At 34.0% G+C, this 27,522-nt stretch overlaps 1 protein-coding gene across 1 annotated transcript; it reads right to left on the bottom strand.

Moving 5' to 3' along the window:
• On the bottom strand, positions 21,294 to 23,017 carry LOC109334467 (late embryogenesis abundant protein 3-like). The gene is made up of 2 exons (XM_019570270.1): positions 22,556 to 23,017; positions 21,294 to 21,607 (listed from the first exon to the last, which is right to left on the bottom strand). The coding sequence occupies exons 1-2, from the start codon at positions 22,970 to 22,972 to the stop codon at positions 21,464 to 21,466; spliced, it is 561 nt and encodes a 186-aa protein (XP_019425815.1). The 5' UTR covers positions 22,973 to 23,017; the 3' UTR covers positions 21,294 to 21,463.

Consider the following 27,522-nt stretch of genomic DNA (forward strand, 5'->3'; position numbering starts at 1 on the left):
AGTAGAATAAATCTGATTTACGGGGCAAGCCAAGGGTTTCAAAAGTAAATGGCCATGTTAAGAGGGATTTATTCACGTTTAAGGAGGGAAGCCAAGGGTTTTCAAAGAATAACGGTGCCACGGTAAATGAACGGTTTAATGAATTTAGTGTAAAATATGAGTATTTTTGCTTGCTTGGCATGCATGTTTCACTCGGAAAAATGAGGTGCCTTCTTCGGTGAAACATTCCCAATGAGACAATGTCCGAGTATTGTCGGCTAATACTCAGCTGGATATTAAAAATCTTCTGATTACGGTTAGAATTTCGGAATACCGAATTCGGAGTGAAAAATATTTAGAAATGCGTTTTGGGACAAAATTGATGTCTATCCTGACTTGAAATAATATTTCGAAGCTAATAGCGTAATCAGAATTCAATTCCGAGCTACAGAACTCAAAAACATGTTTTTGGGCCGAATTTGAGTGAATTTGGGTCCGACAGCAGTCCAAAAACTTTCCGTCACATAAAATTATGAAAATTTACCACAAAATATGAATTCGCAAAACAAGACTAACACTCAATTACGGTTTAGCCTAATTCATTACCGATTAATTTCTAAAATTATTTTTTGTTAAAAATAAATATTTAATAAAATATATCGAATTTTCACGGTCTTATAAAATCCACTTGATGATGTCATCTTCTTCCTTCCTTTTAACAACTCTTAATCTCCTAATCCCTGCTAGATCACTACGGTGAACTTCACTATTGAAGTTTCGTGCACCATCGTAAGCACCACCACATGCTTCTTTGGTCGTTTTGGCTCTAGATGTCACTATTAGAATTATACATCATGTATAGTATTGATTGAGTAGAAAAGAAAGAATGAGAAAGAAAGTAATTGAGTGCATACTGAAAATGGAAAGTGCAGATTGGAAATTAAAAACCAATATAACTACCTCTTACTATGTATAGTAGGTTTAGTTTTACAAGCCCAAATCGTTACATTCAAGGCCCAATACTTTCTCATAATACAACCTATTGAATTACACTAGCAACTCCACATATTTGACACAAAAATTGAGCAGTTTTATTGCATGTTTTTAAGTTAAGTATAAGAATCTCGCAGTTTGTTGCATAATCAAAATGCAAAAAGGCGATATATCACCCAATAATAAAGTTGGAGGGGATAAATTACACTTTTACTAGCATATACATAGCTTGTATTATATAACTTTGTATTATTTTTATTAAAGTAAGTGATAATTAAATATGAATGATAAATAATATAATGGTAATTGTTAACCGACAATTTGAAGAATAAAACCAACCAACATATTGCAAACAAATAAACGATAAGGGGTTTCTTATATCGAGATAGACTTGTTAAACCAAGGCATTCAATATATTGATCACTATCCTACACTAGTTTTGGAAGGTTTTTTATGGTGTTTTTTTATAAAGTGTAAAATTACAATAAAAAAATGTGTTGGAATTGAGATGTGGAATTGAGTTCATATTTATTTTTCATAACTTTGTGTGAATATTCATTTTTATCCGGCCCATAAAGAGCCCAATATAGTTTTCAACATAATAAAACTAATTTTTTATTTAAGGACTTATTTTAGATTTAAATAGGAAATTTAAATGTACCACTTGAATGTTTAAAATAAAAACGGATAAATAAGTTTAAATTGTTAGACATTGAATAGGTTTCTTTAAACCTATCTTATTTTTTTAAAAAAAATAAGAAAAAAGAATTAAATTAAAATGGACCTTAAAAAAAGTCTATAATCATTTTTCTAAAAAAAGGATAAAAATAATCTTCTATTATTATTATTTTATTTTTATTTTTTCCATTTTTATTATGACATAAATAAAATATAATTAAAAATATTTTATTATTATTTTTTATAATTAAATTCGAATTTCTAAAATAAATAAAATAAGTGAGATATTGTAAATATCCTTTTTAAATTCCAACTAAACAAAAAATAATTTTTTAGTTTTAGTTTTTCCAGAAATATAATTTTAAAAAATTAAAACATATTAAGAGATAATTATTTATTATTTTTTCAGAATTTATAAAATATAAAAAGTAATAAAAATATATATAATTAGGTTTAATTAGGTTTTATGGACTAAAGAATTAAAAAACAATAAAGCACCAAAGTCGAAGCTGAATTAGTGGGATGGTTTAGATCCCAAAAAATTTGGGATTGTGGATTAATTTTGCTAGGATTAGGTTAGGGTTAAAGAGTTTCTAAATAGATGAGTTTAGCTAGTGTTAAGGGGTTCTCTTCTTAGTTGTTGGAAAAGTATTCGAGAGAAAAGTTCCCAAAAAAAGTGAGAGAGAAAAATTCAGAGAAGAAGAGTTTCGCTGCAACCAATCTCACTGTATGCGCCGTGAGCTCCTCCCCTGGCCAGTCCAAGAGTGTCGCGTGGTAGTCTGTCAATCAGTTTCCAGTCCAGCCAATCATCGTTTAACGCATCAACGAGCTTAAGGTTGCCAGTGTGAACGCGACCACAAAGAATCCAAACTCTGTTCCCAGCGTTCTGTTCCCCTTGGCCCAATCTGTGTGACATAGCTAAGCAGGTCTACAGTACTTGCGTGGACTCTTCCGTACCCGATTAATGTCTTTACAGCCTCAGTTCCAGTGTGTGTGGGTGCATCAAAAGCGTAGTGCACCTTCAAGCTTGTCTAACCGTATGCTAACACGTGATACGGTCTTCTGTACAATAATTCCCATTCAGTAGCAGGTTGACACGTGTATTGGGACATTGAACTCATCCGCACTGAATCTTTACTCTCTTAGATATTTAACTCTATTATCTTTTTTATCCTAATGTAATTTATTTATCTTTTAAGATGATAATAAGAACCATATTTCACTCACAAAAAACTATTACTTATTTTTGACAGTATGCTAAATAATAAATAACTTTATCTTAACAAAATAAATAATTTCTTTTTTTATTTATGTGTAAATACTATAAAGAGTAATAATACCCTAATAAAACTAATGATCAATTAACCTTCTTTTATTTCTCTTATTTTCATTAACCAATTAAATAAAAAAAATATTTCTGTAGTTAATTAAAAAATATATTTTAAAAAAAGAAAAATAGAACATTCAAAATAATGATGTCTTTAATAATAAACTATTTGCTCCAAAAAATGATTTCACAACATTACCAAATTTTATAAAAAATTTATAACTTTTTTGGGATTAATCAAAGGGCGGAGGCAGGTCGTGTGAACACTTCTTGTTCCCATTACGACGCTTCTTTTTGCTCGATGAATTCCTAAATTAATAACAAAAAAACTAGAAAATATATTATAATTATTTTTAAATATTTTTATAATAGGATGTGGTGCGGACATTAGTTTTTGCTGTTTCACCCTTTTTAAGGAGTTAATTATTTTAGTAACAAACCATTTTAAAAGTAGAACTATGTAAGTCTTGATTTCCAAAAATGTTTAAGGATACGTAGGAGCAAGTAATCTTGTTAGACAAAATAAAAATAAATATTTTGTCTTATACAATCTAATTTTAAATAAACTAAGGGTGTTTAAATCATAGAATTGGAAAGGGTACCGTTTAATTATGGGCGAACGATGTGCTAATACCTTACTTGATCCATAATCGACTCCCGAACGTGGATATCACAATCCAAAAGCTCAATATGATTGAGCATAAAATATTTTTCTACATTTTTAACCATAAAATGTAGTGGCGACTCTAAGAGGTCACGTAACCGAAAATGGGGCGGGACAGTTGACAACTCTGTTGGGGACTTTTTTTTTAAAGAGAGCTAGACCGAGTATTAGCCAATTGTATGATTTAAATACTTTTTTTTTCTTTGTCTATTATTATTAACTATAAAAACCAATAGTAATGAAATAATTTCTTTACAAGTTTTATTTATCGCTTTAATTTAATATTAATGAATATGCTTACCATTTTTTTTGCAACTTTAGGGTGGAGGTTTATTTTTAAAAAAAACATTGTTTCCTCACTCACTCACAGTACACTTGAGTTACACGCGCATATGCCTTATACCCGGGTTGTTAGATATTAAGATAGAGATAAGAGGGACATGTGCTTTACTTGTGTTAGACTTGTCCCCTAACATTAGCATAATGGACCACCCAAATTGTCCTGGTATCGTGAGTTATACGCTCGAGGGGCTTGACTCCTCTTGTTTCTAACCTATATTATTGGGACTCATTTCTTTCGAGATTGGGGGAAATTTGGAAACCTAGAAGTCTAGAGCCTTTACCGAATCCACTTTAATGAGACCTAGTACATTGTCATAATGTTGTGGCTTTTAGTCTATCGAAAACCCTATAAGTATAACATGTATAGAACATTGGAAGCAAATTATATCCACCCCATTCTGCATCCACACATGCATAAAATGAGATTTAACATTCTAAATAATTACAAAATCCATCATTTTTGCTATTACACTATAATCGCATACCCATAAAAGGGTTCCATACCCTAGGGTAGTTTTTTCTTTCCAAAAAAAAGATATCTTAAATTTTGTAAAACATTGGGGTTACGCCCCAAAATATAATCCTCACTCCCAGTGATGGGCCCCAAGCCCGAGGGTAAGTTTTGTACACTTTTTGAAAAAACTTAGACTAAGCCTTGACAATATAGTAAATATCTATCCTAACATGGTATTTAGTTTATATTGTAATAAGCTACATTATCTAATAAGACAGGGTCAACCACCCTATAAAAGAGATTTTCACCACTTAATATCATAAATTAATTATTACATATATCATTGTATTAATCATATCATAAATTTTTATATTGAATTAATAATTACATATATCATGGCATTAATCATAAATCATTGAATATTCATTCATCATTTTGGTTATATAAACAATTTTAATCATATTTAATAAACATGCACCTTTTCAACTAAATGTTTTTCGGTATAGCCAGACATGAAGGCTATTTCTAAAACTGTGGGTTCTAACAATGCTCTCTAAGCAAAAAATAAAGTGAAGTTCGAATTGCAGACCTTTGATGTAGGCCATTTGGTGGATCTCCTCGCCTAAGTCCCTAAAGATATTATGAGTCAGTTTGCAAAGGAGTGTGGTAAATTGGAAGATCTCCTTCTTGTTCCTATTGATGCTGGTTATTTAGATGCTATGGGGGCCATGGCAAAATATTGGAATACATTCCTGCGGATTTTCGAGTTTCCAAATGTAGATGCTTCTCCAACAATTGAAGAGTATGACATTCTTCTGGACATCCCACTAGAATGTCGACTTAAGGTATATCTGTTCACTAGCACATAGAATGTTACTAAAGGCCTCATTGAAGAATTGATAGGTGTTCGTCCAGCTGTATCTCAAATCATCAAGCAAGGGCCTTATTATGGATTGAAGTTGAGTTTTCTGAAAACACATCTTGATCAAGGGGTGGAGAAAGAAGATTGGAATTTGTTTAAACCAGTATTTGCATTAGCAATCTACGGTAGACTCCTCTTCCCTTTTGTCAATGATATGGTGGACCAATGTGCAATCGACGTCATGGTAAAGTTCAAAAAGTTCGGAGTCAACCCAGTTCATGTCATTCTAGTATACACTCTTCTTGCCCTCCAGAGAAGCCTCGAAAAGGGAATCCCTAAAATCAGATGTTGTGCACAACTATTGTATGTATGGATGGTGACAAGGTTCAAGCATTATCGATATCCAGATTGGCACATAAATCCTCTTCGTCGATTCAGAAACACCAAGCTCCAACCTATGCAGTTATCCGACTAGGAGGCACTATTCAAGGATGTCACCTCTAGAAGCTATCCCAATATGGTGCTCATTGGACCACGGGGATGCATTACTGTCACCCCTGCTTTAGTACTTGGGCAGATGAAATAGGGCATGATGCTTGTCCCTCATGAGCAATTGTATGGATTCGTGATCTGGTACAAGGACAAAGAAACTACCAAAGATATCTTAGACACAATAAGGAATGCATTGAAGAACATCCACATCTATGGAAAAATTAAGTTAGGAGAGCATCAAACTTTCTACACTGAAGAATACAAGTTGTGGCGCAGTGAGAGGAGGAAAGGAGAAGTCATCCTGCCAATGTCTCCGCCCCATGATCCAGTTGGTCCCTCATAAAATGAGTTGTTGAAGAGTCAGCTCAAAATCTCGGATGCAAAACTAGAGGAAGCCTGATGCAAAATTGAGAAGTGTGAGCTAACCATTGAGAAGCTTAATAAGAGCATGATGGCATTAATAAAGGAAGAAACTAGTCAGAAAAGGGATAATGCTCAGATGTGTTCTCAATCTGAGAAGTATCGTCGGATCAAGTCTGTACAAGAAAAAGATGTCCAACTAGCTAACCTCAGTCGATAGATGAAGGCTCGAAATCGCATTATCAGTGTTGCACAAGCCGATAAAAGAGATATAGAGGCTAAGTGTGAACAATTGCAAGCAGCCTTCCATGAAAGTCAACAAAATGAGAATGAGGCATGGACACGGTTAAAAGATTATCAGTTTGCACTTGATGAGACAGTGAAGAAGGAAGATCATCTCAAGGAAATCTTGGAAGATGCACATAAAATTCACCATGAATCCATAACAGTTGCAAGTCATAGAGAGGATCATCTTTCGAGGCAGCTCTGGCAACTCCAGAGATCATATGATGAAGTGACAGCCAAACAAGAGGCATGGTCAGAAAATTGGGAAAGAATACTCCAAGAAAGCCAAGAACAAAAATATCAATGGCAAAATAGATGCAGAAATATGGTTGATGGCCTTGGGGACTTTGATGATGATTGGTTGAGGATATTCTTCAATGCCAACAGGGAACTAGAGATGTATCTAGAGACAGAGCTGCTCTCAGCTATGAAAGCACTCTACGAGACTTGCAAGGAATTTGCCATAGACTTAAGAAGATGGAGGGTCTTAGCAAATAAGAAATTTTGAGTACAAGACGTAGACAAATATAGTTTAGTAATATCTATTTTCCTCATGAATAAAATAATACATTATTGCTACCAAGATTCTTATTGTTATCTAATATCTTATTCATTGTCGTGCAAATATTCAAATATCGCTTTTCTTGCAATGACCCACAACATCAACAAAAAAATCATATTGAGAGAGAAAATAACAGTTTGTATTTAGATGCGATATAGGTCTGAAACATTGTGTGTTCTCTTAGATCGCCATCAACTGCATAAGGCCTTGTAGAGTACCCTCTCAAGTTACCAAGTGTAGGTCAAGATGTTTTATGTTAGTTACCACATTAAAAGAACGAATGTAGATGCAATGATAATCCAAAACTTAAAGTTGTCATCAACGTAGGAAAAGCCAACGGGGTCACCAACTACGGGTCAAAACGTCTTGCTATACTGATCCTCCAAATGAAAGGGAAATTTATAAACAAACCCATTGTATGTATCATTCTTTTCTTCATTTAAATAATACAACATTCTTTCACAAGGTATCATCTAAACATTGATCCCAAGCATCCGTATCACACCAAACTGCAGTCCAAGCTGATGGCAGACCCAAAATCCAGTAGTGTTGATAATAGGTCTGAGCTTGCCGAAATCAAAGAGAAAATGAATGAGATGATGAAAATCATCCAGGATATGCAAAAAGCTCGAAACTTAGAAGAAGATACCACTGCGTCAAGCGCCAAACAATCATTGTCCGCACAAAAGGCGGGTCCGAAGACAATTACTAGGGCCAACCGTCGTAAGGGTGTTGTTATAAGGTATGAAGACATAACTGATGGTCAAGAGGAACAACAATCAGCTGAGGAAGACGACGACGAGCAAGACGTAGATCCTACTCACGATCTTCTTCCTAAAGGCAAATCCACAAGCCACTAGGCTGAAACTAAGATAAACAAGGGTATCTCAGACGACTCCTCAAGCCAAGAGAAGGCAGAGCTAGAGCTTATAAAAGAGAGACTAAGGGCCATTGAGCATAAACTTTCCTGATGTAAAAAATGCATTTGAGATGTGCCTGGTACCAGATGTAGTGTTTCCACCAAAATTTAAAACTCCTGAGTTCGAGAAGTACGACGGTACTTCCTACCCGAAAAGTCATCTGCATATGTATGCTAGGAAAATGACAACTCAACACGGAAATGACAAACTATTGATTCACTGCTTCCAAGACATTCTGACAGGGGCGGGAATGGGCTCGTACATCCGCTTGGAGAAGGCTCAGATTAAAACTTTCCTTGATTTATCTAATGCCTTCATGAAGCAATATAAGTACAACGTGTTTTTTGCTCCTGACAGGGCCCAGCTTCATAGCATGGCCAAGAAACCAAAAGAGAGCTTTAAGGAGTGGTTTGGCGTCACAAGTCGTACCTAGATTGGAGGAAGAGGAATAGTTGTCTATTTTCGTGGATATGTTGAAGGAACCTTATTATGACTACTTGGTGGGAAGTGTTGCATCGAGCTTCAATTCACTTATTAAAGTGGGAGAGAAAATAGAAGAGCTCATAAGAAGGATGGAGAAGCACTCGCAATGTTCATGGAACCGAAGGGATACAAAGCCCGAAGCTCCAAATACCAGACCTCATATAATTCCACACAACCTAGCTACACAACCAAAACTATAACAAAACACAATCCTACCAACCCCGCCAAAACCAGAGCCAAAGACAAGCCTACCAAAATCAGACCCAAAATCGCAACCCCGGAAAAGAGGCCCACAATTTGACCTAATACCAATACCCCATGTTGACTTATACTCTCATCTTCTGAGGGAGAGAATGATAAGCCCTATAATAGGAACAATACCTGAATCACTCGGAGCCTAGTTTAACCCAAATGTTACTTGCGAGTACCACTCTAGGGTCATTGGCCATTCCATTGAACATTGTCGAGCTCTAAAGCATAAGGTGCAAAGCCTGATTAATGCAAAGCAACTACATTTCAAGCCCATTGTGCTAGATGTAGATAGGAATCCATTACCTAATCATGGTAATCAAGGTGTGAATACTGTAGAGGAGGCTCATGGTAGCACATTTGTTTGGGAGGCAGATGAGGTGAAAACACCCATGAGGGTAATTTTTCAGGAGATGTGCAAACGTGGAATGGTGGAAAGGTTGGTGGAAGATGAAGACTCAACTAGTTGTGAGTTGCATGGCGAAGTGGATCAAACCCTAGAAGAGTGTACAGAACTTATGCTCTTATTGTAGAAGATGATGGTTATGAGATTGATCATAATAGAGAGGGGACCCTCGTATCAGACTATGAATGCTACTACAAGAAGTAAGGAGGACATGAGAAGGACCATGAGGCCAATAGTCACTCGTTACAAACTTGTACTGAATATTTCGGATAATGCTCATTTACACCTACAAATAACTCGATGGGTACCAATCATAAGTAGGATGGAACCTGTACTGAAGCTTTCAACAGAAAAGAGGCCACGACCTTTCACTTACAAGACAGATAAAGCAATGTCATGGATCTATAGTAGAGGGAATTCAGAGACAACTAAGCAACATATAGAGGTCACCAATGTTGTTAGGGAAAGTCGAATAACCAGAAGTAGAAGTGTTTATGTTCCCTCGGATGCTGAGAAGGTCCTAGTCGAGGATAAAGGAAAGGGAAAAGTATCTATCCTTGTGGAAGATGAATTGGAGACCAAACTGAATGACTTATTGCATAAGCATGGAGATAAAGGAAAAGTATCTAATGAAGAGGCTTGTGAATTTCTGAAATTGATAAAGCAGAGTGAGTATAGGATCGTGGATAAACTAAACCACACTTTAACCAGGATATCCATTCTGTCTCTACTAATGAGCTCTGAGCCCCACAGAAAGATGTTGATCAGGATACTGAATTGTGCACATGTTAGCCACGACATAACCACTGACAAGCTCAGTGGTATCATCAATAACATTCTGGCTGACAATTACATATCTTTTAGCGATAAGGAAATATCTTCTGAGGGAATGGAACACACTATCCCTCCGCACATCTCTATAATGTATCAGAACTACTTAATTGGCAAAGTTCTTATCGATAATGGCTCATATATTAATGTCATGTCGAAAATAACGTTATCTAGGCTTCGAGTCGATGCATCGTATATGAGACCAAGCTCTATGGTAGTGGAGGCGTTTGATGGATCCAACAGAGACATCATGGGGGAAATGGAGTTGCCTATAAAAATAGGACCCTACATTTTCCAGATTGTATTCCATATCACGGACATTAATCCCAGGTACAGATGTTTGTCGGGAAGGTCGTGGATCCATGCTTCAGGGGCTTCTACATTGCACCAACGAGTTAAGTTTATAGTGGATGGAAAACTCCTTATTATTCCAGGAGAAGAAGATATGTTGGTATCATGATCTCTTGACACTCCATACATTGAAGCCGTAGAGGAAGCTATTGGGACATCCTTCCAAGCACTGGAGATTGCCAACGCCTCAGTTGTAGGAAGGGGACACCCACACTACGTCCCCAACCTTTGGAGGCATCACTGATGATGGCAAGAGTAATGCTGCAAAAGGGCTATCAATCAGGAAAATGACTTGGGAAGTTTGGTCAGGGTAGAGAAAGCCTAGTCATGCTACAGCACACCAAGGATCGGTATGGCCTGGGGTACAGACCCAACTAGGAAGATAGGGAGAGAACTACTAAAGAGAAGAGGAAAGGAAGGATGGCTCGCCTGGGGCAGCGGGAATATGAAGTTGGGGGATGATTATGCCACACATTAGCAGGAATTTCGTCAGTCCAGGCTAGGAACAAAGAATGATTGTTGTTGTGGGAGTAATGATTCGGGAGATGGGGTAGAGTATGTTGTTCAATGCCCTCCAGACACCACTCTCAACAACTGGATAGAAGAAGACGCATCACCACAAGTGTTTTTAGAAACAATGTAATAAGATGCTAGAATCCCTTAGCCATGTCTAAAGCTATTGGGTTTATTTTCTTTCTTTTCGAATCAGGACAATTTATTTATGTTTCATTGAGTAGTACAAGTTTTTTGAATTCAATTAAATGCATATTTTTCTTCATTTTTTGCGTCTCATTCTGTTCTTTATATTTTTGCACTTGCGCACACTATAAAAAAGAAAGCAACAAGTAAAATCATGAAAAACCCATAAATAAAAAACTAATCATAGCATTAACCTAATGTAGATCTGAGATTAACCCTAGAAACAATAACAATGTTATCAGCCACACGTACAATCATGATCATCCAATTAATCAGCTCGACGAAGGATATGGTGATGAAGAATAGAAGGCATCACCTGAGTTATTAAGAATGGTTGAGCAAGAGTCCAGAGAAATTAAACCTCCCGAAGAGCCCACTGAGCTAGTAAATTTGGGGACCGAGGACGACAAGAATGAAGTGAAGGTAGGTACATTGATAAAAGAAGAAGAGCACTAGAAGATGAATCAGCTTTTGCACGAGTTCAAAGATGTGTTTGCATGGTCGTACGTCGATATGACTGGTCTGGACAGAAACATAGTGGAACATAAGCTGCCATTGAATCCAGATTCATGTTCGGTTAAGTAGAAGCTACGGAGGATAAAACTAGAAATTTCCTTAAGATTGAAAGAGGAGGTGGAGAAATGGTTAGACACTGGGTTCGTGACAGTTTCTACTTATCCAGGATGGGTGGCTAATGTTGTAGTTGTACCAAAGAAGGGAGGCAAACTCAGGATCTGTGTTGACTACCGAGATTTGAACAAAGCTAGCCCAAAGAATGATTTCTCAATACCTCATATAGATGTCTTGGTCGACAGTACTATAGACCATGCCTTTTTCTCCTTCATGGATGGGTATTCTGGTTATCATCAAATGAAGATGGCCTCTAAAGATGTAGATAAAACTACTTTCATCACCCCATGAGGAATCTTTTGCTATCTAGTCATGGCTTTTGGTTTAAAGAATGATATGGCCACATACTAGAGAGCCATGGTAGCTCTTTTCCACGACATGATGCATAAGGAGGTGGAGATATATGTAGACGACATCATATGCAAGTCCAAATCAGAGGAGGAGCATGTGGAGAATCTAAGGAATTTATTTAAACGACTCAGAAAGTATAGATTCAAGCTAAATCACACAAAATGTGGCTTCAGGGATAAATCAGGAGGAGTCCTTGGTTTCATTGTCAGCCATAAAAGAATTGAGGTAGATCCTGAGAAATTTAAAGTAATTATGGAAATGACAGCACCTCAAACTGAGAAGGAAGTCAGAGGTTTCTTAGGGCGTTTGAACTACATATTCAGATTCATCTCTCAGCTAACAGCTACATGTGAGCTAATCTTCAAGTTTTTAAGAAAGAGTCTGGCAGTTAGATGGAATGACGATTTCTAGAAAGCCTTTGAAAGCATAAAGTAGTATTTGACTAAACCCTCAATGTTGATGCCTCCGGTACCTGGTCGACCTCTTCTAATGTACCTAACAGTACTGGATGACTCTATGGGATGTGTCTTAGCCTAACATGATGAATCAGACAGAAAAGAACAATTCATATATTATCTAAGCAAGAAGTTCACTGAGTGCGAGACAAGATACTCATTGCTAGAATGTACCTGTTGTGCTTTAGCAAGGGCATCTCGTCGCTTGAGACAATATATGTTGAGTCATACCACTTGGCTGATTTCAAAGATGGATCATGTGAAGTATATCTTTGAGAAACCAATATTAACAGGGAGAATCGCTTGGTGGTAGGTCTTACTGTCAGATATTGATATACGGAAAACAATCAAAGGTAGTGTCCTTGCTGATTATTATGCAGTCAACCCATAGAGAAGACCGAACCAATGAACCAAGAGTTCCCAAATGAAGGTATCATGAGTCTGTCCTTGGGAGAACCAACGAAAGACGGTGTATGGACGTTAGTATTTGATGGGGCCTCCAATGCACTCAGACACGGCATAGGAGTCATGCTTGTATCTCTAGAAGGCAACTTCACTCCTATTACTGCCAGGTTATGCTTTGACTGCACTAACAATATAGTTGAATATGAGGCATGTGCCCTAGGTTTGCAGGAATCATTAGAAAGAAAGGTAAAAAATTTAAAGGTCTTTGGGGATTCAGCTTTAGTCATCCATCAGTTGAGAGAAGAATGGGAGACCCATGCAACAAACTAATACCTTACAAGGAGTATATCCATAGAATGGTTGAACACTTCGAACAGATCGACTTCTATCACATTCCGAGAGAGGATAACAGACTAGTTGATGCCTTATCCACATTATGCTCAATGTTCCATATAAGTGGGAAGGACCAACCTCTCATCAAAATAGAAAGTAGAGATCAACCAATCAATTGTTGTGCACTAGAAGTAGAGCAAGATGGGAAGCCATGGTATCATGACATCAAGGTCTATATACAGAAAAAGCAGTATCCCATTAGGGCCTCAGAGACTGACAAGAGAACCTTGAGAAGATTGGCCATGGGTTTCTTTCTAGATGACAATATTCTTTACAAAAGGAATCATGACATGGTACTCCTCAGATGCCTAGAAGAGAAAGAAGCTGAAGTAATACTCAAAGACGTGCACGAAGGCTCGTTTGGGACTCATCCAAATGGATATGCTATGGCTAGAAATATCTTAAGGGCCGGTTACTTCTGGATGATAATGGAGATAGATTATTGTGCTTATGTCAGGAAATGCCACATGTGTCAAATTTATGTAGACAACATCAATGCTCCACCAAACCCTCTAAATTTCCTTTCAGCACAATGGCCCTTCTCCATGTGGGGAATGGAAGTGATTGGACCAATAGAGTCAAAAGCTTCTAATGGGCATCGCTTCATCCTTATAGCCATCAACTACTTCACAAAGTGGGTTGAGGCGTGTTCATATGTCAATGTGACCAGAATAGTGGTACTACGATTTATCAAGAAGGAGTTGGTGTGTAGATATGGGTTACCCAGCAAGATCATCACGGACAATATCACCAACTTAAACAATAAGATGATGACTGAGATATGTAGCGAGTTCAAAATCAAGCATCACACATCCTCGCCTTATCGCTCCAAGATGAATGGAGTAGTAGAAGCAGCAAACAAGAATTTTAAGAAGATTGTTCAAAAGATGGTAGTGACATACAAGGATTGACATGAAATGTTACCTTTTGCTCTATCTGGGTATCGCACCTCGATACACACATCAACTAAGGCAACACCCTACTCATTAGTATATGGGATGGAGGTAGTGCTCCCTACTGAAGTAGAAATTCTGACACTAAGAACATGGTAGCGCCAGGATTGAAAGAATCAAAATGGGTCCAGGTGTAGTACGACCAACTAAACATGATAGAAGAGAATGGTCAGCTGTACCTGAGAAGTCTCATGAGAGCTTTCGCTAAGAAAGTTCGACCACACCACTTTCAAGAGGGGGATCTAGTGCTTAAGAAGATACTCCTAATCCAAAAGGACCATAAGGGGAAATGGACCCCAAATTATGAAGGACCATTCAAGGTGAAGAAAGCATTCTCTGGAGAAGCATTGATATTGACTACCATGGATGGAAACGATCTACCTCTTTCAGAGAACTCAGATGTCGTAAAGAAGTATTATGCTTAAGAGACCTTTCAAAAAAACAAAAATTAAAAAAAGAAAAAAAAGAAGTTTGTGCATTGATCATGCATTTTTGCATATTCTCATGCGCTCTCTTAGGAGGATGATGTAAACAAATCTCACATTTTGATGACACAAGGCTTCTTTGTTATCCCAAACACCAATGAAAATATCCTTAGTCATCCCTTTTGAGCCGAGACAATATGAAAGAAGTTTGTTCAAAAAATACAACACCTTTGAGAAACATTACTACACTGGGGAAATGGTAGTTTTCCAACAAATCCTCAAAAGATCAAAAAGAGATCTAGTGGATTACAAAAGGAGCCAGCTAAGAGTTTCAATAAACCTTAGGCAAAAGTTAGGGAAAATCAAAGAAATCTCAAATTAGAATGGTTACAAAACTTCAACTTTTTCCAAAAGGAATGGAAATTGTATCCATGGTTGAAATATAGGAGATGTTGGAAATAGGATTATGGAGAATATGGAGAAAGTTGGGGCATGAAACACATCATTTGCGCCTTATATCATTTTCTTCCTGTAAACCTCTAACCAGACCATATTACAAGCCCGAAAAGTCCTTGTTGAGATTTCAACTGTTTGAGATACACACCAAGGGTACCAAATAACTAACTCCAAAACAAATTCAAAATAATTTTTCTTAAAAAATCTATGCATGGTGTGATCAATACACAAATTCTCTTAATGAAATGACTAAATTTTGTTAGATCGAAAAACTAAAAGGGCGGTCTAAGGAAAACTTAAGGAAAAATGGAAGGTCTCTTAAGAACATAAGGCAATAAGTCAATACTGAGACAAACTTTTGGAAGACAAAAAATTAAGTCAGTACTCGGGCAATTTTTTGGATGCTCAATGATTGTATGATGGTGATCTGACATGTTTTGTTATTCAAAACCAATTCCCAATACTCCACCCATAACACAAAAAGCCAAACACGTTTGTATGTCTTTAGTCACATATGAATTAAAGCTTTTTCATTTTCATAATTTGTTTTCATTAAACTTGTACTATCTTAAGAATTTTAAGCATGTTAACTTGAGTAATATTCGAAAAGAGAAAAACACTTTACAGTTGAAAGACAGAGTCAATTATCGTCTTCTAGCATGAACAAACAATGTCCTTCCCTGCAAATAGCAATCTACAACCAAATATTGAGGATGCGACGGAGCCCTGTGATGAATACCAATTATAACTCAATCTGAGTTGAAAACAATTACAGAGTTACCAAACATGAGCATTTCATAGCATGCATCAATAACAATCATTTACATTTATACAAAAACGAAACAACAAAAACATGGCACTCCATATTCATACATCTTGTGTCATCCAAATTCTGGTAGTACACCGACCTGCGTCTTTGGTTTCACCCTTTTCACTCCAAGTTCTGGCAGTATACCGACCAGTATTCTTGGTCCTTAACCTTGTGTCATCCAAATTTTAGCAGTACACCGACCTGCGTCTTAAGTTTCACCCTTTTCACTCCAAGTTCTGGTAGTACATCGACCTGCGTTCTTAGTCCTTAAACCTAGTGTCATCCAAATTCTGATAGTACATCAACCTTCGTCTTTGGTTTTACTATTTTCACTCCAAATTCTGGTAGCACATCGACCTGTGTCTTTGGTTTATATCCATCTTTATCATACCTCTTAAGAGTAAACTCAAACCATCTTTAAGATAGCTCAACTATTAAAAGAAAGATTGATATTTTCGAACACTGAGGTTTAGTCAGTTAGGCTTCTTCTGAGCCTCAACAAAATTAGCATTCATTTCTTTATTAGTTACTTATCATGGTATCCCTCAAACCTCGGTTTGCTTGCTATCAAATAAGCAACTCCTAAAAAGGGGCATATGTGAACACTCATTTTTGTCCGACCAATAAAGAGCCCAATATACTTTTCAAAATAATAAAACTCATTTTTTATTTTAGGACTTATTTTGGATTTAAATAGGATATTTAAATGTACCACTTGAATGTTTAAAAGAAAAAGAGATAAATAAATTTAAATTGTTAGACATATGGTAGGTTTCTTTAAACCTATATTATTTTAAAAAATAATAATAAATAATAAAATAATTAAAATAAATTAAAATAAAGTGGACCCTAAAAAAGTCTATATCATTTTTCTAAAAAGGGTATAAAATTAATATTTTATTATTATTTAATTCTTTCCAATTTTACTATGAAATAATTAAAAATATTTTTTATTAATTTTTATAATTAAATTCGAATTTATAAAATAAATAAAATAAGTGAAATATTCTAAATATCCTTTTTAAATTCCAAATAAACAAAAAATAATTTTTTATTTTTAGTTTTTCGGAAATTTAATTTTAAAAAATTAAAACATATTCAGAGATAATTATTTGTTATTTTTTCAGAATTTATAAAATATAAAAAGTAATAAATATATATATAATTAGGTTTTATGGAATAAAGAATTAAAAATAATAAAGCACCAAGTCAAAGTTGAATTAGTGGGTTGGTTTAGATCCCAAAAAATATGGGATTATGGATTAATTTTGTTAGCATTTTGTTAGGATAGGATTAGGTTAGAGTTAAAGAGTTTTATAAATAGATGATTTTAGCTAGTGTTAAGGGGTTCTCTTCTTAGTTGTTGGAAAAGTAGTGGAGAGAAAAATTCCACAAAAAGTTAAGAAAAAGCCAAAAAAAAGTGAGAGAAGAAGAGTTTCGGTGCAACCAATCTCACTGTGTGCACTGTGAGCTCCTCTTCTGGTCAGTCCAAGCACACCGCATGGCAGTCTGGTCAATCACTCTCCAGTCCAGCCAATCACCTTTGACGCACCAACAAGCTTAAGGTTGCCAGTGTGAACGCGGCCGCACAGAATACTGGCTCAGTTCCCAGCGTTCTGTTCCCCTGTGGTCGTGACCATGTAGACGATATGAACCCCCCTTTTGGCCCAATCTGTGCGACACAGCTAAGCAGGTCTACAATACTCGTGTGGACTCCTCTATAGTTGAATAACGTCTCTACAGCCTTCGTTCCAGTGTGTGAGGGTGCATCAAAAGCGTGGTGCACCTTCAGGCTTGTCCAAGCGCATACTGACACGTGGCGCGGTCTTCTGCACAATAACTCCCATCCAGTAGTGGTTTGACACGTGTATTGGGACATTGAACTCAACCCCACTAAATCTTTACTCTCCCAGTATTTAACTCTATTATTTTTTTTATCTAAATGCAATTTATTTATTTTTTAAGATGATAATAACCATATTTCACTCACAAAAAACTATTATTTATTTTTTTGACAGTATGCTAAATAATAAATAATTTTATCTTAATAAAATAAATGCTTTTTTTTTATTTATGTGTAAATACTATAAAGAGTAATAATATCCTAATAAAATTAATGATCAATTAACCTTTTTTTATTTCTCTTATTTTTATTAACCAATTAAATAATTTTTTATATTTTTTAATTAATTAAAAAATATTTTTAAGAAAGAAAAATAGAACATTCAAAATAAAGATGTCTTTAATAATAAACTATTTGCTCCAAAAATTGGTTTCACAACATAACCAAAGTTTATAAAAAATATTTATAACTTTTTTGGGATTAATCAAATGGTGAAGGCAGACCGTGTTAACACTCCTTGTCCTCGTATCATCCTTGAACGGTTCTGTTACGACGCTTCTTTTCACTCGATTAATTCTTAAATTAATAACAAAAAAAACCAAAAAATATATTATAATTATTTTCAAACCTTTTTAAAATGGGATGCGGTGTGGACATTAGTTTCTGTTGCTTTACCATTTTTAAAGAGTTAATTATTTTACTAACAGACCATGTTAAAAGTAGAACTACGTAAGTCTTGATTTCCTAAAATGTTTAAGGATAGTAGGAGCAAATAATCTTGTCAGACGTAAAAATAAAAATAAATATTTTGTTTTATACAATCTAATTTTAAATAAACTATGGGTATTTAAATCATACAGTTGGCAAGAGTAGCGTTTAATTATAGGCAGACGAGGTGCTAATATCTTCCTTGATTCGAAATTGACTCTCAAACCTGGATATTACAATCCAAAAGCCCAATGTGATTGGACTTAAAATATTTTTCTACATTTTTAACCATAAAATGTAGTGGCGTCTCAAAGAGGTCGCGTAACCAAAAATTGGGGCGCGACACTTTGGAAACAATCAAGCAAACAATTTAAGAATGACTCTTACATAATGTTGGACCTCAAAACCATTAAAAACTAATGTTTAGTCAATTTAGCAACTCATGCAATAAAGTTCTATTTCTAGTAACTCTATACATAAGATCAAGAATTATGACTCACATAACATATCTCTATATCTACTTGTTTATGCATGCGAAGTTTAGTGAGTGCATGCCTCAATTGTGTTAGTCATTAATATTTTGGTCTATATTAACACTTTACCAAAATAGCTCCATGTCTAGCAATTAGAATGGTAAAATTAAATTATATGATGTGTCAAACATATTTCTATATCTAGTAGTTTATGTCATCTAGTTTGAAAGTTATTCGATACTTATATGAATTTTTATCTAACAATGATATGAACATAAGTACACATTATAACAATTAAGCATAAAACTATGTCTACTATTATATATAAAAGATGAGTTATATGCTTTGGGCTATTGAACTAGAATTTCTTCACTAACTATTTACCAAATCATACTTAGCAAATCACCATTCACGTAGTAAGCATTAAACATGGCAAAGTAATTCATGAAAATAAAAACTTCAATTCTTTCATAAATCGATTCCAAATGTTACATCAAATGAATAATACAAAAACCAACGGGCGTTGGTTCAAGTGGTACATGCTTGATTCCCCTTAAGCAAGAACTTGGGTTCGAGTCTTGTGGATGGAAAAAATGCTCATTGGGAGAGTTAGCCCCACTTACCTGTGGATGTTCCCGGCTCAGACAGGATTGCCTCTAGTGCGAGGATACCTGTGGGAAACCAAAAAATGAATAATACAATCAAACTCACCCAAGAGAACAACCTAACTTAGCATTTTCAAATATAACAAGATAAAGAACGATGTAGAAAATCATAAGTCATAGAGAAGTGATACATTCTCCATGAACTTACAACAACCTCACCACTTATATTCTCTCACTTTTACATCTTATTTCCATCAATATTATTCAAGGATCAGGGAAATTTGAAACTATCCTTAGAATTATGTCAGTTTCAGTTTCAAACTCCCAAGTATATCCCCCATATGTTCATTTCGGCTTTTTAGATCTCTTTTTAATGTTTCTGAGTTTTGATGTTTGCACTGGGTGTAGAGGCGGTGCAGTCAATGCACCTCTTCGTCTGGCTTGACTCTTCACCTGAGCAAGTTATGCTTAGCGTGCCTTCTATGCTCAACACAACTTTTGTTGAGCGTCATTCCTGCGTTAGGCATAGGTCAGCTGATTTATGACATTGCTTGTTTTATGTCATTTAGCACCACATTTTGACTATTTTGTCCTTCTAATATCCTGAAATGTTGTGGAAACTCAATTCAAAGGTTTAGTACAAATAATTATTAAAATTCCAATTATAAATACATAAAGTAAGTATTTAGAATTCAAATGTATTAAATAGCCTTATGAATTAAGGTAAATTTCTCATCATAGTATATATATATATATATAGTCTCTTTTACTAATAGCATTTGTCCATACCCATGTAGAGTTTTGGAAGCGTTCTTTTAACGTTCACCCATTTAAGTTTTGAATATATTCATTTTGGCCAATAATTTAAGCTTGGTAGTTGAGCTATTTATGCTTAGCAGCTATAGAGTATGATAGTAGGTAGGGATTAAATGCGAACAGAACATTTTTCTTTTGCTGGATATGTTTAAAATAAAGTCTTTTTTTTGGAAAGAAAAGGAAGTTATTTATATTGCGTAAAATTAAAAATACTTAGGTTATTTAGAATTGATAAAACTTAAAGAATCTGAACTTTCACAATTGGTCTATTTGCACAGAAGCAAGTCAGTATATGGACAAAGATCATTTGTCCTAAGAAAATCTTGTTTCCATATACTAAGCTAATAAAATCTCATAGAATAGCGTATAAATATTAATTTATATTATTATAAATTTTACTTTGAATCAAATAAATTTTTTTGATTGGATGGAGACACCAAATGGGACAGCCAAAGGGACAGGTGGTCCGTCACTAGATCAACTAAAAATTTCCTACTACTATAGACATAGTAAACATTTATTATTTTGGCACATAACTTTTATACTACTATTAAAAAACCATTATATAAAATCAAATGAACAAATTTTGAAAAAAAGACAAACATGTCATTTCATTAAGAAATTCACAAGTACAATATATAAAAAGTGATTTGGTCAAGAGCTAATGAATGTTATAAATAGTTAATGTTTCTATACTTCACCTAATACAATTTGGATCCTTTCTTCTCCTTGTTCCACTTTTTTTCTCTCAATTTCCACAACACAAAATCTTTGATTAATGGCTCAGAGGAGAAATTTCATAACTTTAAAAAGTTGTCAAAATAAAAACATCAAACATTATTGGCTTATTAAAAGTAATTCTTTTATATGAATTTCAGTCCAAACACTAAGATGCTATCATGAACCCACTAGTAACTTATTAACCATACACGTGAATCCATTGAAATCATCAAAGAAATTCATCCCTACATAATAATAGACTCATTGAGCATTAATATCCGAAATCAACAATAATTAGCTAGAAAACATAATTACATAGAACATGGTATTTGATTATATATGGTACGAGTTTTTATATTATTAAACCAGTAATAATTTACATGAAACTGTTGCACATCCATAAGTTATCAAGTTAATCTTCCTTCTTGAACCAAAAGGGAAAGAAGAAAACCAAAACAAGAAAACATTCCTCTCTCGTGGCTTCAATTCTGTTGATTCAGGGTAGCTGCGGTGGACATTGACTTAGCCACTCCTCCTGGCCGCGGTGACTGCACCTCCGCAGCATACACCGCCTCCGCATCTTCCTTTGTCACCGCCTTGTCTATCGGTAGCTTCCCGGTGGCATCCTGTAACCACCCAAATCCCAATCACACACACAGACAAATATCAAACTCAAATTTGGCAACAATTGAATAGTTCCAGATAAATACAATCAACAATGAACCACAACTACGTACAGCAGCCATGCAGTTGCAAAAAACAATTAAACACATACTATCAAACACGAGGTCGTTAAGATTTTGTAACTCTCCACAACAACAGCAACAACAAAAACATTTCAAACGCCTGCACCATTATTTTAAATTGCAGTCACAATTTTGATTGTGGTCATTGTAGTCGTTGTGATATAAATTGCGACATTAAGATGTGAATTATTCTGTGATTTACAAAATATTTTTGAAATCAATGCAATATGATATAACATGATGTAGTTACATTGAAGCCTCATGTGGCCCAACGCGATTACATCATTATGATTTAATGTCATACCACAATTATGGTTTGACGTGGTTGTGACAATCACTACAACCATAATATTGTGGTCATATCAGTTGATATGGTTCACATTCTAAATCAATATTTTGCAACACAAACTTGTAGCTTTTCAGCTAGGCACACAACTAGAGCATGACAACTATTAAAAAAAAAAAGGAGTTGATATTATCTGGAAGCTATTTTTAGAAATCATGCGTGATAAATTAATTGGTCAAAAAATAATTAATTATTAAATTTTTAATTTAAATACATTTTTTTAAATAATTATGAGCATTAAGGTAAGTAGTGGCATGTTTTGTGGAATAGCAAATGTGCTCAAGTAAATATGGCATATAATTATAAAATTGTGATCTTAGTGACTCCACGTTTCACAATTCTGGAAAATTGCTTGAAAATGCAATCTCTAATGTCGCATTTGCTGATTATGGTGACTTCAAAGAACAATACTGCAGCCACAATTTCGAATGCAATTTCAAACACAAATTATATGCAAAGTTAATTAGTTATTCTGTTATTACCGTTAACACATCGGAAAGCTTTGTCATGTCTTTAAGGCGCGTGACATGACTGTTCAGAGTGGCGGCAGATTGCGCCGTCGCTCCGATGCCTTCAGGCCTTATGTTCTTCTCTCCGGTAGCTCTGATCTCTGCGGCACCAATGGCATCGGCGTCGCTCTGGTTCACCGGTTTATCTCCGACTGATGTGATCACTGCTTCGAGAGCTTCTCCAATAGTTATAGGGTCGCCATCTATGGCAGCTGAACCGAAATCAGTGGCTACCATTGGCGCGTCATGATTCACGCGCTTTCCCTCTCCTTGATCTGTGAACCCCTCTGGTTGAAGCTTCTTTAGTTGGACATGGTTGCTCATGTTTACGGGTAAGAAGGTTTTTGGTGAGGGAAACAATGTGCCTTTTGAAGAGTCTAAAAGATGCATTTGGGTATGGCTGAGATAAATAAGCTATAAAAGTCCATGAGGACATAATTTCTTTTAAGCAAGGTATTCTTTCAGGATAAAGAATTAATGTTTTTTTGGTATATTAATTCTCCTTACTCTAATGAATGTTACTAATGATTCTGAATCATAATTTGTTTTAAGTAAAGTGTAATAATATTTATATCATTTTATTTCTATTAAAATGAAAATTTTATTAAATTATTAATAAAATATTAATTTTTCCTCTCTAATATCATCCTCGTTCTAATAGATGAAATATTATCATTGTTAGACTAAATGAAGGGATAACAGATCTCATAAGAATTTTAAGGATAATAAATTTGAGTCTATAATCTTACATGAATGAAATGATTATGATTAAAATATTAGTTAATGATTAGATAATCAATTAAAAATCATAAAAATTTATCTTTAATTTCTGATGATATTCACAACTATTTTTCTTATTTCTCAAAAGGTTCCCGTGACTGATATGTTTGATCTTATATGATATTTAGTAATATGCAATAAACTCATAAAATTAAACTAACTTTTTATTGATTATGTTTATGTACTTTTGTTTTATGAGGAGAAAAAGACGTTTATGTGTTTTTTAAATAGTAAATAGTAATGCTAGGTTAACGGTTAACACTTTACATTTAAAAAATAGAGTCTCATAATTTTTTTTATCATTATTAGTCCTAAAATGTTAAACATCAGTGTGAAAACAATCAATTTTCTAGATATGCAAAATTTTCGTTTTATTCATCATTTGTGTTGGGAATACTTGAAATATGTTATTGTATTAGTCTCACATTGTCAATGTTATATATTGGACTCATGTCAGATATAAGCATATAATAGAAACACCACATGAGTGAATAGGTGGGCCCATGAAGTGTATTAGAGTTTGTAATCGTTCCCGGGGACATAGGCACAATTGACTGAACCCCATTAACAACTCCTCTTGTTTCTTCTCTTCTAATTACTCTATGTCTTTATTTGATTGTTTATGGCCAACGTTGTGTAACGATTGTTTCTGCTGCACCACAATTTGTAAGAAAATGACATGCCACAATTGGTTTTTGTAAATGTTTTATAAACATGTTAGAATTGAAGTGTGTGAATTGATAAAAATAGCAAATATGAAATGACTAACATGAGTATTCAAAAAGTGCTTAAAATTGATTTTTGAAGTGTGCTCCATGAGAAGTTGAGAACAAGGGTCCACTGTTGCATGAAAATCTGTTTAATTTTTATTTTTATAAAAATATTATAATTAAATGAGACTCCTTGATCAGATGTCGACACAAAGTGGAACGTAAATGAGAAGATATAATCCATATTCGATCTATGAGGTATTAGAATTTTGTGATTGGGCATGAGGGACACGACCAATACTCTTGAGACACATTTACTCAACTTATCTTTTATCATTCTTTTTATATTACTTAAATGATTGATTTTATATTTGGATATTAACTGTGATTGACATTGTTTTTTAGTGAACAGAAAATATCTATGGCAAGTATTAAAGTGAGTTGATGCAGTCGTTGACAGCACGACATCGCCGTAGTGGTTGAATGGAGAGAGGGTGAACGTGGCATCTTGTTTTGGTGCCAACTATATCACTCAACAATTCTGTTCAGTGCGGGATTAATGCTTTTCAACAACTCTTTTATAACCATACACGTTGCATGCAGAGGGAGTTTCGTTTCCAACTCTTTTAACCTTTATTTTTTTTAGGTGATGCTAATATGTGAACCATATCATAGTTTGCTTTCCTATGAAATATTTATTAACTGTTAGATTAAAAAATTGGTAATTGAATTTTGGATGAGAATTTCTAAAGGTTGTAGTGTTATTGTACAACTTGTGTGCATTACTAATTTTATATATAAAAGTTGTGGAAAAGTTTAACTACTTCTAAGCCAAAAAATTGTTTACTTGACTTTTGAATAACTTTTTTTAATATATAGAAGTTATATTGCGATATTACAACTTCCTGATAAATTTAATAAAGAAAATGTCTTCTAAATTATTTGATAGATAATAAAACTATTAAGTATTTAGTTTTGGGTTCGAGCCCATCTACACCTTTTTAAATTCTTTATTGTAAAATATTTTGGAAGATTATAAAATTATGTCATCATGACTTAAAATATTACTTTCCAATACATAATAAAAATTAGATAAAGAAATAACCAACAATTATTAACTGATGTTTTAAAACTTATAATCAAAATTATAATGCAATATGTGTTATTTGTAAAAGCTCATAATGATTAATCCTCCAAAAATGTTTACAACAAAGAATTTAAAATGGTGAACATGTACCTCAAACTCACAATCATACACTTAAAAACTTTGTTATTTACCAAATAGTCTATAAGATATTATGTTTAATTAACTTACTCAGAAGTCGTAATATGACAACACGACTTCTATATATTAAAAAAATCACTCAGAAGTCGTAAAAAAGTTAAACAACTTTTGGGCACGAACTTTTTTACAACATAGAGGTCGTGGATGCCTTTCTCGACTTCCATGCATGACTTTATTTTCATACAAAAGTCAAAAGTTGTGCATGTCTTTCACGACTTTCCCTGCATGAATTTCTACCCAATTATTGATTAAAATTAATGGCTGACATTTATAAGCAAATGATTCAATCGCTAGTAATCAGTTCACATATTAGGAGTGACCTATTATTTAACATAAAAAATGTAATATCACTCCTTTAAACTTGTTGAGTATTTATAAATTTGTGATTCCAATAAAACAAGTAATTATCTGTACTATATATAAAAACAAAATATGATATAACTATCATTATAATTTCACTTTCCTATTTTGTTCCTAAATTTTTTAATTTCTACACAAAGTCATATAATCATATCTAACCACCACCACCATCAACATATTAACTACCTCTCTTACTTTAAGTTGAACATTATAATATAACAAAAAAATATAATACTTGATACAAAAATATATTTTAATTCTTCAAAATATAATATATAAAATTCAAATAATTAACCCATGAATGTGAGCGCATATCACCACTGGTATCAATAAAACAAGTAATTGGAAGAGAAAATTAAATAATGAATAAAAAGTAAATAATTAATATATCAACCAGTTAGTTGAAGGTTAGCTAAATGAGGTAAAAATATAGACACTCTAGTAAATTAGCAGGAGAGAAGAAAATACCACATTAACCATATATTTGAGAGTTAAGTTTTAGAATGAATAAAAGGAAAATAAAAAACTTTAAAATCATCTTACAAATGTATTTCATAACTTTCACGTTTTCTTTTTCTTCCCTTCCGAAACCTAACTCGCAAACATATCTTTAGGCTATATTTGAGAGTGTGGTTTTGGAAGGGAAAAATGACTTTGGAAAATATTTTCATTGCTTGGGTGTTGGATGAAGGAGAAATAAATGTTTTGATGGATTTCTAGAGCCTCTAAAACCATCAACATGTACATTTTCATAGTTACTTCATTTTGAAAATGATTTTAGTAAAATTATATAATTATTATTTATTTTTCATTGTTAATTATATTTTTTAAGGAAATATAAAAAAAAATTATTCTTACATTATCATTATTTTATCCTCCCTTTATCTAAATTTTATATTCCAAAACAAGGAAGTTATTTGTCTTCCTTTCTTCTTCCCTTCTTAATCATTTGATCTCTTTTTCCCTTTTTTTTCTAACTCCCTATCATAACCTAAATGTGTTCGGGAAAATGTTCAATGAAGAATTCACATTACACAGGTTTTACATCATGCTGTTCTATTCATGATTTTGATTTGTTAGAATTTGGAATATCCAGAATCAAAGATGTCATGTTTTCTTTCTTTCACTTTGCCAAGTAAACCTTACTAAAAAAGGAGTGACACTTTATATCAGTATGTTATAGTATATTCAATAAGGTTTCTATAACTCTTTGCATAGTCATTTATAGTACTGTTTTTTATAAGTTTGAATCAAACCATAGGAGAAATACCCGATGATAAAAGTTTATTGTTTGTTATAACTCATTCGTATAAGTGTACATTATTAATTATTATTTTTTCTTTTACTTAAACTGTAGATAAAAATTCAGTACATTCCTTAAAGGGAATCAATTCGCAAAAGAACCAGGAATTAATACGAGAAAACCAATTCACGTTTCACTACTAAAATGAGAGAATTATGTTTCATTGATTTTACTATAATTGAAAAAAGAAGAAAAATGACACTAGCTTGTGAGAATTTAGCTTAACCATTCTTGTTATATAAGAATAACTATAAAGCTTCTCTTGTGATAGGTAGATTATGGTTCAAATCTTGAAAATATACTCATAATTAAAGTTTTGTATATCTACCCTTCCTAAATCTTACAAGTGAAAACCTTGTGTTTGCATTGTTTTCTTAGCTATCCTTAAGGGCAATGATTAGAAAACTACATAACCTTTCTATAAATAGGACAAGTGAACATAACTTTTAAGGTCTCTTTGTGAATTAGTCATCTATCATTTCATGACTCTGAAATTGTTCCC

This window comes from Lupinus angustifolius, chromosome LG02 (genome assembly GCF_001865875.1).
Source record: "Lupinus angustifolius cultivar Tanjil chromosome LG02, LupAngTanjil_v1.0, whole genome shotgun sequence".
NCBI classification, from domain to species: domain Eukaryota; kingdom Viridiplantae; phylum Streptophyta; class Magnoliopsida; order Fabales; family Fabaceae; genus Lupinus; species Lupinus angustifolius.